The sequence below is a fragment of the Odocoileus virginianus genome, chromosome 33 (assembly GCF_023699985.2).
Source record: "Odocoileus virginianus isolate 20LAN1187 ecotype Illinois chromosome 33, Ovbor_1.2, whole genome shotgun sequence".
In the NCBI taxonomy this organism is placed as follows: Eukaryota; Metazoa; Chordata; class Mammalia; order Artiodactyla; family Cervidae; genus Odocoileus; species Odocoileus virginianus.
The window spans coordinates 24,551,046-24,563,966 of record NC_069706.1 but is presented as its reverse complement, the minus strand read 5'-3'; the positions used below and the strand labels follow the sequence as shown (position 1 = coordinate 24,563,966).

Genomic DNA, 12,921 nt, shown 5'->3' with positions numbered 1-12,921 from the left:
TCTGTCCTGGGGCCGGCAGAGGCACTGGGGAATTGCCTGCCTGTCCAGTGAAAACCCACTCCAGACTTCTTGCCTGGGAAATCCCATGGACAGAGGAGCCTGGGCGGGCTGCGGTCCATGGGGTCACAGAGTGACCTCATGTACACGACTGAGTGACTAAACACAGCAACCAGTGCTTAGGACTTGATGCTTTCACTGCTGTGGCCCGGGAGTCCTTGATTCTGTCTAAAGTGGAGAGAACAGGGGACTTCCTTGTGGTCCAGTGGCTAAGACTCCATGCTCCCAATGCAGGGGGCCTGGGTTCCATCCCTGATTAGGGAACTAGATGCCACAACTAAGAGTTCTTATGCCGTAATCAAAATAATCCTGCATGCCACAACGAAGATGGAAGATGCCACGTGCCGCAACTAAGACCCGATGCAGCCAAATAAAAAAATAAAGAGGAGGGGACAGAGGTATGGGCCCACATTTCTGGCCTTGTAAACAAGCTCCACCCCGACCACACCCAGACAAAGACTCTCCTCTGCCAAACCTGAGTCAGGCTCCTCTGAGCTTTCTTCTCAGCTATAGGCTCTGACCTTGGGTCCTGTCCTTGGCCTGCCTAGGCCAGTTTTAGCAAGAATCCTACTGGCTCAGTTTAGCTAGAATCCCTCAGCCTTGAAACCCGATCAAGTCCCTCATTCCCCACTCTGGACCTCTTACTCTTCTTTAGCAGGAATCCTGTCAAGTCACTTTAGCTAGAATCCCTCCAGCCTTCAGGTTTCCTCCATCTGCTGACCCCGGCCCTCCTTGGCTCTAAATCCCCTATTGTTCTCGTATTCAGAGTTGAGCTTCATTTCTCTCCTGGGGCAAAACTCCTTTTGCTGTGGTCCCTGAATAAAGGCTGCTTTACCGCCTTACCCAGCGTCATGAATAATTTTTCTTTAACACCTGTCCACACTCAAGGTAATTCCAACTTCATCCCTATTTGAGGATAAATCCTATCCAAGGGGCTTGCTCGTGAGCTTGGGTTTGTTTCAGGAAGGATGTGTAGACCCAAGCAGCTGCTCCCTCCAGTGGCACAAACTCTATCCCCTGTTCCATCTTCACTTTGAGTGCAAGTGTGTGTGTGTGTGTGTGTGTGTGTGTGTGCGTGCACGTGCGTACATGCGCTTTCAGTCATGTCTGACTCTTTGCGACCCTATGGACTATAGCCTGCCAAGGTCCTCTGTCCATGGAATTTTTCAAGCAAGAATACTGGAATGGGTTGCCATTTCCTACTCTAGGGGATCTTCCTGACGCAGGGATCTAACCTGTGTCTCTTGCATCTCCTGTGTTGGCAGGCAGATTCTTTACCACCGTGCCACCTGGGAAGCCCCAGACTACTTTAAGTGCAAGGCCTAGGGTAAAATCAGTGAGAACTGTGGAGCTTCCTTGAGCCCTGTGCCCACGTTTTCCAACTCAGCTGCCCCATCTGCGGCAATGCTCTTCTTCCAGGACCTCCTGCCAAATACCTCGAAGGCGTCTTATACATCCCACCTCAGATCCTAGTGGATCTGCTTTTTTTTTTTTTTTTTTGGGATGTGGGCCATTTTTAAAGTCTTTATTAAATTTGTTACAATATTTGTTCTGTTTTATGGCGGTTTTTATTTTGGCTGCAAGGCATGTGGGATCTTAGCTCTTCCACCAGGGATTGAACCCGCACCCCCTGCCCTGGAAGGTGAAGTCTTCACTACTGGACCGCCAGGGAAGTCCCAGGATCTGCTTCTAAAATTGACATAGATGCACAGCCCTATCATCACTGCCCTGGTCTGGGCCACTGGCATTACTTGCCCAGTTTTACACACTAGCCCCCAGCTACTCCTTTCTTGACCTCTTTTTTTTTTTTTTTAATTTATTATTTTTTTGGTCACACTGCAGGGCATTGCAGGATCTTAGTTCCTCAACCAAGGATCAAACCCTTGTCCCACTCTGTGTTGGGTGCACAGCGTCATAACCACTAGGCAACCAGGGAATTCTGCCTTCTTAATCCAGCATCCTGAGTGGTCCTCTTATACTCTGAGCAGACATCTCTCCTCTGCTCAGAACCTCCCCAGGCTCCCTCCCAACTCAGGGTAAATGCTGGAGTCCTTGTAACAGACTCCACACACCATGACCTGTCCCCTCCCCCGGTTTCCTCTCTACTCTTCCCCCTGTTGCTCTCCCCCTGCCCACTCAGCTCTGACCACACTGCTCTCTCAGTTATCCCCTACCCCAGGGCCTTTGCACTGGCTACTCCTTCTTCCTGAAACCTCTTTTCCTGGGATATTTCCATGGCCAGATTCCACCTTCCTTCAAACTTTCGCTCCCAAGTCACCTTCCCTTGAGATCCTCTTGCAGCCCTGATTTAATGCCACAACCTGCTACCCTCTCCTCTCTGCACCTCCCTGCCTTGTTGTTCTCCCAAGCTCATGACACCTGCTGACTCTGCAACATACTCATTAATGCTGTGCATGTTCTTTTCTCCTTGGTGCTGAGCATCCAAATGGAAGAGTATCTTAGACGGAAATATCAACCCCCTCTGTGCTTCCTCTAGGTATATCTTAGGAGAGAGTGGTCTCTGAGACACATGTCACCCGGGCTCTTCTCGCTTTGGACAACCGCGACACGGTTCCCAGCCTCTAGGTCCCTGAGTCCTACACATATGCACACGTGCTACCATCTCAAGCCAACATCCGAGGGATTGGTTTTCAAATGTGTACAGATGCTCCTCTGATGAATATTGTACAGCCGTTTAAACGCGCTACTGAATTCCTTTTAGCTGCTTGGCCGTGATTTATTTTCTCTATCGACCAATACTTTCAATGCCACCATTATTGAATGGAAGTCTTCCTTCTCAAAATAGTTGGGAACGCCTTGCCTAAGGCCAGAAAAGGGATCTAATAAACAAGTCTGGGGACCCCTGGCCATCCTTCATACGGGTTCCTGCCAGGAACGTTGCCCACAATTACTCTCACCTACCCCCAGGCAGGGTAGCAGCAGCTGCCAGGGAGCAGGGACTCACCCACCAGAGTGAGGCAATTCATAATCCGTTAACCTTGAATTCTGCAAGTCCTGCCGCTCCACGAGCTGGGGCTTGTGAGAGCCGTTCTCAGCTTGGGAGGAATTCAAATGAGCTCGTGCAAGCAACATGGACCTCATTGTTGCACATCCCGGGTGTCTGGGCACCGTGTTCTGTACACTGTGGCCGGGGTTCAGGGAACGTGGTTATCTTAGAGCCGAGATGCAGATGGAGTGCTGTCAGTCAGACCATCCCACCTTGCACAAGAGATCCTGAGAAGGAGTCTGTGCAAATTTGATCTGATGATCTTGGTTCAGATGTTAATAATAATGTGTGCTCAGTTGCCTCAGTCATGTCCAACTCTGCGGTCCCAAGGATTGTAGCCCACCAGGTTCCTCTGTCCATGGGGATTCTCCAGGCAAGCATACTGGAATGGGTTGCCATGCCCTCCTCCAGGGGATGTTCCCCACCTAGGGATCGAACCCGCGTCTGCATTGGCAGGTGGGTTCTTTACCACTAGCGCCACCTGGGAAGCCCGTTAATAATACCGGCCAGCATTTACGGAGCACCTACTATATTACATGCCAAGTGCTTTTTGCAGGCACAATCTCATCACAACAGCCCAGCATTCCTCCCTCCACTTTTTTTTTTAAATAGATATGGAAATAGAGAGCTTTAGTAACTGGTTCAAAGCCCACAGGTGGTCAAGCCCCAGGGTTGCCTGACCCCCAAAGTCAGTATTCTTGACCTTTCTGTCCACCCCCAAACTTGAAGATTCTGGGTTGGCAGCCTCTGTGGGGGCACCCCTGTCTGATAACTGCAACAAGTTCCTGTCTGGCATGGTATCTCCTTGGGTCATACTGCTAAGGATCTGGGCTGGGTGGGGATGGCCTGCCAGGGGAAGCTCCATTTCTGTATCTAACACGTGGGCACCTTGTGTGGCTCATTCCTGGCGGTTCCATGCCTTGATAGGGAGGCCAGGAGACTGCAGCTTCATTCTGCCAGGGGAGCCTGTCGTGGTGGTTCATACAGCCCATTTCTCCCTGGAAGAGAGACCCTCAGGGCAAGCACAAGCCCTTCAGACTATTGCCCAGCACATCTGGTGAGGCACCCCTCCCGACAGGTCCTGCAACTCCAGAATCAGTAATGAAGCACCCTTCCCAGTGGGTCTAGCAGCTTCCTTGGTGTGCGAAATCCTCAACTCTGCAGCTCAAACTCTTTGGGGCTCCTTCCTGGGGTTCCCCATAGGGGCGAGGGTGCTGCGGGCCCCTGTTATTCGTGGGGACCCCAGCAGGCTTGCTCTTCTCTCCAGAGGGCGGGACTTCTCCGGTTCCTGCGCGAGATGACCCCTCCCGGCTGGTTTTGTGGCTTCTCCTCCCTCTTTCTCCGAGAGCGCCTCTCTGGCACTCTTTTGCTTCTCAGACCCTCCACTCGGGTGCGGGTCTCTTTCCCCGGCGCCCCTTCTCGGCTGGGCCCCTCTCCGCCCGCTCCCGGCGAGGGGCGCCCCCTCTCCCCGTGAGGGCGGGAGCCAGAACAGTGTCTCCGGCCGCCTGCAGGTGTCTCCCCACGGAGGGGCGCGCGTCCCTGCGCCGTGGCCGCTGCCAGGCGCCCGCGGCTCCTCGCCGAGGTGCACTCGCGCTCCGGGCTCCGGGCGCGCCGGAGCCGCTCCGCCGCCGCCCGCCCCCCGCGCTCCCCCGCGCGCCCCCTGCGCGCCGCGCCCCCACCCCCGGGGTAGGGGGGCGGGTCATGGGCCCGCGCCGCGTCCGCCGCCGCCCATCACAGGCGCCCGAGCCCCGGGGCGCGGCGGGCAGCAGCCGCTGACGCGGGGCGCCGGCTGCCAACTTCGCGCGCGGAGCTCCCCGGCGGCGCGGTCCCGGCGGCGCGGGCGGCATGAAGACGAGCCGCCGCGGCCGAGCGCTCCTGGCCGTGGCCCTGAACCTGCTGGCGCTACTCTTCGCCACCACCGCCTTCCTCACCACGCACTGGTGCCAGGGCACGCAGCGGGTGCCCAAGCCAGGCTGCGGCCAGGGCGGGAACGCCAACTGCCCCAACTCGGGCGCCAACGCCACGGCCAACGGCACTGCCGCCCCCGCCGTCCCCGCCGCCCCCGCCGCCGGGAACGGCCCCCCTGGCGGCGCGCTCTACAGCTGGGAGACGGGAGACGACCGCTTTCTCTTCAGGAATTTCCACACCGGCATCTGGTACTCGTGCGAGGAGGAGCTCGGCGGGCTCGGTGAGTGAGCGGCGGCGCCCCGGGGCTCGGCTCCCGGCTCCCCCGGGGCTGCGCGCTCCCTCCTCGCGCTCGGGCTGGGGGCCCAGCGCCGCCGCCAGGACGCCGTGCCCCGCGCTCCGCAGGCTCGGCCGGCCCAGCGTTCGGGTGCGGGGAGCGCGGTGGGCAGGTCGCCGGATGGTGGTGGTGGTGGTGTCTGTAGGATGCTGGGCGTTCGGGACGCTCCACCGTTTCAAGGTTCAAGCGAAGCTCCTGCCCCTTCCGAGCGCCAGGCGCCTTGGGGAGGCGCGTCTCCCGGCCACCCGCCCCGGCTGCCGGTCGGCGGGGCGCGCGTTCCTTTCCGCGCCAGAACTCATCTTCACGCTCGCCCCTTCCCCTTTTCCCTTTGCGGGGCTCTGGCTACTCCCACCACCCCATCCCGTCCCGCCCAGGGTGGTGGGGATGTTGCTGCAGGGACTGTTGCTATCTGCTGCCCCCTCCCACCGCAGATCCACAGAGCCCGGAGCCCAGGGGGTCATTCTTCCCCGCACCCCATCCCCAACCCGCGCTCATCGGTTCCTAGCCCCGGCTTGGGGAGTGAGGAGTGGCATTCCGGTTGGTTCCCTGCAAGGGACAAGGAGCGCTTTGCGTCCGGCCCCCGACCCGGGAGAAGACGCGGCGGGAGGCAGAGAAGGCAGGCAGGAAAGAGGGACAGCTCTGCGAGGATCCGATCAGAATTGAGGTGGGGGTTGGGGGGTTTGAGGCGGGGGGAAGGGGGTGACTTTTCAGAAGACGGATCCAACTGCGCCCTTGCCTATACTCGCAGGAGGCGGCCAGTGCCGGAATGAGGGTCCCCGAGGCAGGGAGCGAGGCTGGGGCAGGACCCCGGGGAGAGCTGCCTGACAGCGGTGCTACCCCATGCTGGGGACGCTGGTCCACGCCACGCGGAACCTCCCGGACGGTGGAGAGGATGTTGCTCCAAGTGTGGGAACCCTCTTGAGTGAATTGACCTCTCTCCCCAAGGTTAAAACTCTCCATCTGTCGCCTAGCTCTCAGATGTCAACTTGGGCTATGTGTGTAGTCACACGGAGACAGGAGTGGGCCACAAACCTCCAGTTTGCCCCGAGTTAGGCTTTGGCCTGACTGGTAGAAACGACAGAGGGAAAAAGGTGTGAAATAAACCCAGGGAGGCTGCAGTCCCTGCAGGGAATGCTTTTCCCTATGTCTTCCCTGGCTGGCTCCCCCTCTGCTCCAGGGGGACTTCCTGGCAGGGTCCCCTGCAGAGAAGACCTCCCTGTCCCTCTTTGGAGGCAGAGTCTTCCCATCTTTGTATTGATATCTCTTCGCCACTTTTATCTCCCCCATCACACTTGGCACAACCTGAAGTTTTCTGGGGGTATGCCTTTGGCCACCAGCTTCTTGTCCCCTGTCCCCATAGGCTGACACTCTATGAGGGCAGGGCCCTAGCCATCTTGTTCATTGCCATGTCCAGTCTCTGGGTACTGTCTAGCGCATAGAAGGTCTTCAGTACCTATTTGCAGGATAAATGTTGCACGAGGCCTCGGGATCATGGACTGGAGGTTTCCTGGGGTGCTGCCTGCTCTGTCTTGTCTCTGGGGGTGGCCCACTGAACTTTTATGGCACCACTTGCTTGATACTGGCTGTTTGCCAAAGACCATCTGAATAGGGTCCTGCCCTGACCAGTTTCACCCCATCAGACTTACTTCTGGCATGCACTCAGGACATGAGGATTCTACTCTGGGATGTAATAATAATAATAATAATAATAATAATAATAATAATAATAATAAGTTAACCCTAAAAGACATCTTGGCTAAAATTCCCTGCTTTCCACTCATCCCAGTCCTCTCCCACAGAGTCCCTAGAATGCCTTATCCTGGAAAGGATCTGCACCCTTTTGGGGGTAGAGGTCCCCCACACTTCACCTCTACCTCTCACCAAGTTTCTCCTCGTGGAAACTCTCAGGCCACCTGTGCCTTCCTTTATGCACACACTTAGATCCAACACTGTGTCTGGTGGTCCCGTCTCTGCTCCAGGAAGTGCCAGGGTCTTCACTCGCCAGCTTAGCCTCTCAATTGTTGGAAGTCCCTCCAGGCCTCTTCCTGAAGGTCACGCCCCGAACTGTTGCCATTATTTCCCTGTAGCTCATCGTGTGGCTCATTCAGGGCTTGACACAAGATGTTAAGGATTTTTTTGAATGGAGTATAGTTGCTTTACAGTGTCGTGTTAATTTCTACTGTACAACAGAGTGAATCAGCGATATCTATATGCATATCCCCACACAGGATGTTTAAATTCTTTAAGCATTAAGGAATGTTAATTAAAAAAATTGAAAACAATGCTAGCTCACAATTATCGAGCTCTTGATGTGTACTGGGCATTGTGAAAACGTCTCACCTGTGAAATCTTGTTGAACACCCTTGCGTGGCAGGCACTTCTATGGTGCCCATTTTTCAGATGAGGAGTTTGAAGTTAAGAGAGGTTCTTGTCTGGCCTCACACCTGATGAGGGGGCCTGAGTCGTCTTCCTGGGGCAGAAAGGAATCCAGATGAAGTGATCAGAGAAGAGAAACGTGCAGTTGGGGGTCAGAGAAGGGGCCAGTTTTGGAGAGGGCTCAGCATAAGACCCTCACCTGCAGTCCTCTCTTAGTAAAAACGTGGATGGTTAGTTTGTTGGGTAAATAAAACAAACCCACAGTTTTTCTGTTTCCTCTTGATCACTGTTGGTTAGTGATCGCCCCTCCCAGAAAATCACAATTTTCCTCCCTGGGAGCTTGGAAAATAGTTATCAGCCTGTCAATGTTGGTGAGAAATTTGGGAAGTCTGAGCCAAACTTGGCTCAGATTTCCCCAGCAGATCCTATGGTGCCCAGCTCCTACCCCTCCACTGCCGCCGTGGTGCTGAAAGGGTGTCAGGAGGTACCTGGCCTCAAACTTTTGTTGCTATGACAACCTTCCTTCTGGGTTCTGCGACCATTTTAAAATTTCTTTCTACTTGGAAAGGGGAAAAAAAACCACCCCCCAACACGCCCCTCCTGCCCACCCCCCCAGGAACAAAATCCTGTTCTCCCCGCAGAACATGGCCAACCAACTTCCTTCCCTCCCACCCTGAAACTACAGGAAAGGTTTTCTTCCTTTCTCTGCATTTTATGTTCACTCCAGTGAAAACACCAACCTCGAAATCCTAACCTCTCCATGAGAGGCAGCTGTTAAATGCTCCTTCCTCTCAAATGCCTGTTCGGTAATTTCTTTCTGTGCTCGGGGTAAAAACCTCTCCCCACTCTGGGCAGCCACAGGGAAATCTAATAAGCCCCTTTTCCCACACTGAAAAAAATCTACAGGGTTCCCAAAGAAAACTGCAGCCTGTCCTAAACAGACACGATCTCCCCAGACCCGGCACAAAGGAGGCTTTTCTCTTTCCTCTAAGAAGGAGCATCAGCCTCCTTCAACAGGCAGACAGGGAAGCGTGGCCTCGACACAGAATTACCCCAAGCCCTTCACGCAAATTGGATTTCTCTTCTGGCTGAGATGCTCGGAAGGCGCGGGTGGGTGCAAACGCAGGCCTTGGGGTGGGAGGGGCGGCAGAGAAAGGCCTAGAGGAGAGATGAGGGAAGGTCTGGAGGTGGGCGGGAGGGGGTGGTGGGAAGGAGGCTGCGCTGACGGGAGCGCAGGTGATGTTTGAGCCTGAGGAGAAGGGTGACTCTGGAGGATTGATGGGGTGGCTAGGTCTAGGGAAGCTTGTGAAGGTGTCTGGAGGGAAGTGGGACTGGGGTGGCCGGCGAGAAGGGAGAGAGAAGTCAGGGGAAGGAGGAACAGGATGTTTGGTGTCCTGACTCTAGACCCATTCTCTTCCCTGTCATGGGTGGGACAAGGTCCAGGAAGGATGGATGCCTCGCGATATCTTTTTATAGCGGTGTGGTTTGGGCAAGGGCCTCAGTTTGCTGGCCTGTAGAATGGGGTTTATGAGGATCAGAGCAACTAGCAGCTGCTCAAGGAGCAAGGATTCAGTGAAACAGTGAGGGGACATGCTGGGCACCTGTTGGGTGTGTGATGCCTGGTCACTTCTGTGTTGCCCCCTGTCTGAGCCGTATTGTCTCTCCCGTGGACTTCTGCACCTGTTCCACCATTGCCCCCAGCTCCTGTCCGTTCCTGTCCACTCTGCAGCTGAGTAATCATCGGATCCTGTCCCTCCTTTGCACAGGCCCCTCTGACAGCCCCCTTCTCACTTAGAATCAAAGCCACATGGTCCCCGAATCTTGACAGCCTGCATGAGCGTGGCCCTCAGCCCTTCCCCGGCTATAAGGCTTCTCTGTCTCCCTGGGTCTTCTCCTTCCCACACTGGTCACTGACTTCTGCCACACTGGCTCCTGACACCAGACATACTCAGCCTCAGGGCCTTTGCACTGGTCCTTCCTTTTGCCTGGAAGGCTCTTCCAGCAGATGGCCACAAAGACTGTTTCAGCAATTAAAAAAAAAAATTTATTTATTTGGCTGCACTGTTGCAGCATGTTGGATCTTTCAGCTGTGGCGTGTGGGATCTGGGCTTGCCAGGTGGCGCTAGTGGTAAAGAGCCTGCCTGCCAATGCAGGAGACATAAGAGACACAGGTTCTATCCCTGGGTCGGGAAGATCCCCTGGAGGAGGGCGTGGCAGTCCACTCCAGTATTCTTGCCTGGGAAATCCCATGGACAGAGGAGCCTGGCAGGCTACAGTCTGTGGGGTTGCAAAGCGTCAGACATGACTCAGTTACTAAGCACACATGCATGTGGGATCTGGAATTGAACCCGGGTGCCCTGCTTTGGGAGCGTGGAGTTTTAGCCACTGGAGCACCAGGGAAGTTCCTGTTTCCCGAAGCTTCTTGAAATCAGCTCTCTCCCAGCACCTGATTGAACATTGATCTCCCCACACGTTTCCTGCTTGATTTCTAGCTGCTGGCCACCATCGACTTTGGCTCGGTGTTCCTTGTTTGTTTCACGTGTGGTCCATGGGCTCTGTGTAGGCGGGGGTTGAGTTTCTCTGGGTTCTTCACACTGGTCCCCAGTGTTGGCAGGTAGTGGTGTTCCATCAGCATTTCTCGGATGGATGTTGGTTGTTATAACTGTTGTTTTCTGGGTGCAGTTCTCCGCCAGGCTCCAGGTGTCTTCTTATGCTGCAGTGAAGCAGGGGGCTGGCCGGGGACCCCTCCCCTTCTGCTGAGGTTTCTGCTCCACCTGTCCCTCATTATGCTCACCAGTGAGCGTGGGGTGGGACCATTGCTGGGGAGGAGAAGCCCCCTGCTACCCCGTGCCTTCTTGCTTCCCCTTCATTTCTGCAGAAATCCCAGCCCTTCTGTCTGCCTCTTACATTGTGCTGCTCCATTTTCACAAGTGTAAGCAGGCCTGGGATGTCCCCAACCTGCAGCTTCCGGTGCTTGGGAATACATCGGTGTAATGTTACACGGGCCAGGAGCAGCTGATGGGTGAAGAGCTGGACTTTGAAGGGTGTGGCTTGCCCCCCCCCCCCCCCCCACAAATGTTACTTCCTTTGGTTCCCTTGAGAACCCTGTGAAGTAGGTGCCATGGTTATACCCAGTGAGGAAACTGAGGCACGGAGTGGTAAAGTGATTGGTTCAAGGTCACACAGCTTCCAATGACAGAGCTGTGATATGCAGAAGGCTTCAGAGCCTGGCCTTTGTCTGCTGTGCTGTTCTGCGCCCTGTCCCTCCATCCCAGTTAATACAGGCTCCCCCAGCGCCTCCAGGAGACCTCGTTGGGAAGAGCACTGTGTCAGCTGTCCTGAGTCCTGGGTTCAAGTCCTGCCTCCGGTGCCAACTTGCTGAGGGACTTTAAACAAGTCACACACACTCTCTGGCCTTGTCTTTCCTTGTGTGTAAAATGAACATTTCATTTCGTTTTTTGTCTGCGTGATGGAGGTGGCAGAGCACCCTGTGACCCCACTGTCCAGGCTCCAGCCCCCAAGCCACCACTCAAGTGCTGTGTGACCTCTGGCAGGGGCTTGCCCTCTCTGGGCCTCAGTTTCCTTGGCTGGGACAAGAGGATGATGATATCTGCCTCACGATTGTGTCCTTGGAGTTCAGCTGGATAACACAGATGCTTGGCTGGTATACAGCAATCACTCAATAATGGAGCTTGTGGTCATCTGATCGTGGGTTAGAGGCTGCGGACGTGTGGCCCTTGGGTCACCTTCGAACTGTCTATTTTTAAAAAATAGGTATATTTGGTTTATTTATGTATTTTTGGCTGCGGGGCATGCGGGATCTTAGTTCCCCAACCAGGGATCGAATCTCGCCCCTTGCAGTAGAAAGAACCCAGCCTTAACCACTGGACCACCAGGGAAGACCCTGTCCATCTGTTTTCTTGGCCCTGCAGTGTTTTCAGCATCTTTGAATAAGCTGCCAGTGTTTGAAAATTGAGACACTTCACAGAAACATCCAGATTGATGGCTTTTCTCAAAAACTTGGCAGGTCCATCAGCACTGGGCCCAGGTTCCTGTGGGGGTGGCAGTTGCCTCTTCCCGTGGTCCACCATCCCCCCCGCCCCCCACCATCCACCCAGGCCCCAAGCCTTGGGGTCCTCCTTGGTGCCTCATGTTCTCATATCCCACGTCTCATTCATGGGCAGATCCTGCCTGCTCTTCATTTAGAGTCCAGCCCCCACCTGACCGTGTCCTGACCAGCTCTGCCCTGGCCCCTCTCCCCTGGACTAGGGCAGTCACCCCTCTCTGGGCTCCCTGCTCCTGCCCGTGGTCCCCACCCCCGTCTGTTCTCCATCCGGCAGCCAGAGGAATCCTGTTAAATCCGAGTCCCTCCTCTGCGCAGGGCCCTCCCGTGCATCCTGTCTTACTTGGTTACAGCCAGGCATCCTCCAAGCCCTGTGGGCCCTTTGAAATTTGCCCCTCGTGTCTCTCTGACCATCTCTCCCCGCAACTGCTCTGCCCCGGCCACACCAGCCTCCTTGCTGGCCCTCCAACAAGCCAAGGCCCTCCTGCCTCAGGACCTTTGCACTTGCTGCTCCTTTAATGTGGGAACTTTTTTCCAGGTACCTGCCAGGGTCCCTCCCTTCTCAAGCAGGACTCTACTCAGATGTCCTCTTCTCAGCGGACATGGTCCCAGACCACCTTCCCAGACCATGTGGTCTATATCAGTGACCTCACTACCTCCAAACACTTCCCCCGCCCTCCTTATTCCCCCATTATTCTAATTATTGTCTTATGCACTACATATCACACTCATTTATCTCCTTCCTTCCCTTCTTTTGAAACATTTTATTGGAGTGTAGTTGATTTACAATGTTGTGTTAATTTCAGATGTACGGCAAAGTGAATCAGTTATACCTGTACGTATCTCCTCTCTTTTTTAAGATTCTTTTCCCATATGGGCCATCACAAAGTATTGAGTAGGGTCGCCCTTGCTACACAGTAGGTCCTTATTAGTTATCTATTTTATATATAGTAGTGTGTATATGTCCATTCAGGGCTTCCCAGATGGCGCTAGTGGTAAAGAACCTGCCTGCCAATGCAGGAGATGTAAGAGATAAGAGATGCGGGTTCGATCCCTGGATCGGGAAGATCCCCTGGAGGAGGGCATGGCAACCAGTATTCTTGCCTAGAGAATCCCATGGACAGAGGAGCCTGGTGGGCTACAGTCCATAGGATCACACAGAGTTGGATATGACTG

At 54.8% G+C, this 12,921-nt stretch overlaps 1 protein-coding gene across 4 annotated transcripts in view; it reads left to right on the top strand.

The window, feature by feature from the left end:
• The first annotated feature begins 4,553 nt into the window (after positions 1-4,553).
• GSG1L (GSG1 like) overlaps positions 4,554-12,921 on the top strand; it is a 256,025-nt gene continuing 247,657 nt past the window's right edge. The window contains exon 1 of one of the 4 annotated variants that reach the window (XM_070461126.1): positions 4,554-5,252. In XM_070461126.1, the coding sequence (XP_070317227.1) occupies positions 4,910-5,252 (343 nt within the window). In that variant the 5' untranslated portion in view covers positions 4,554-4,909. The remainder of the gene's footprint in view (positions 5,253-12,921) is intronic. The other 3 variants (XM_070461125.1, XM_070461124.1, XM_070461123.1) reach the window with 3 other exon arrangements.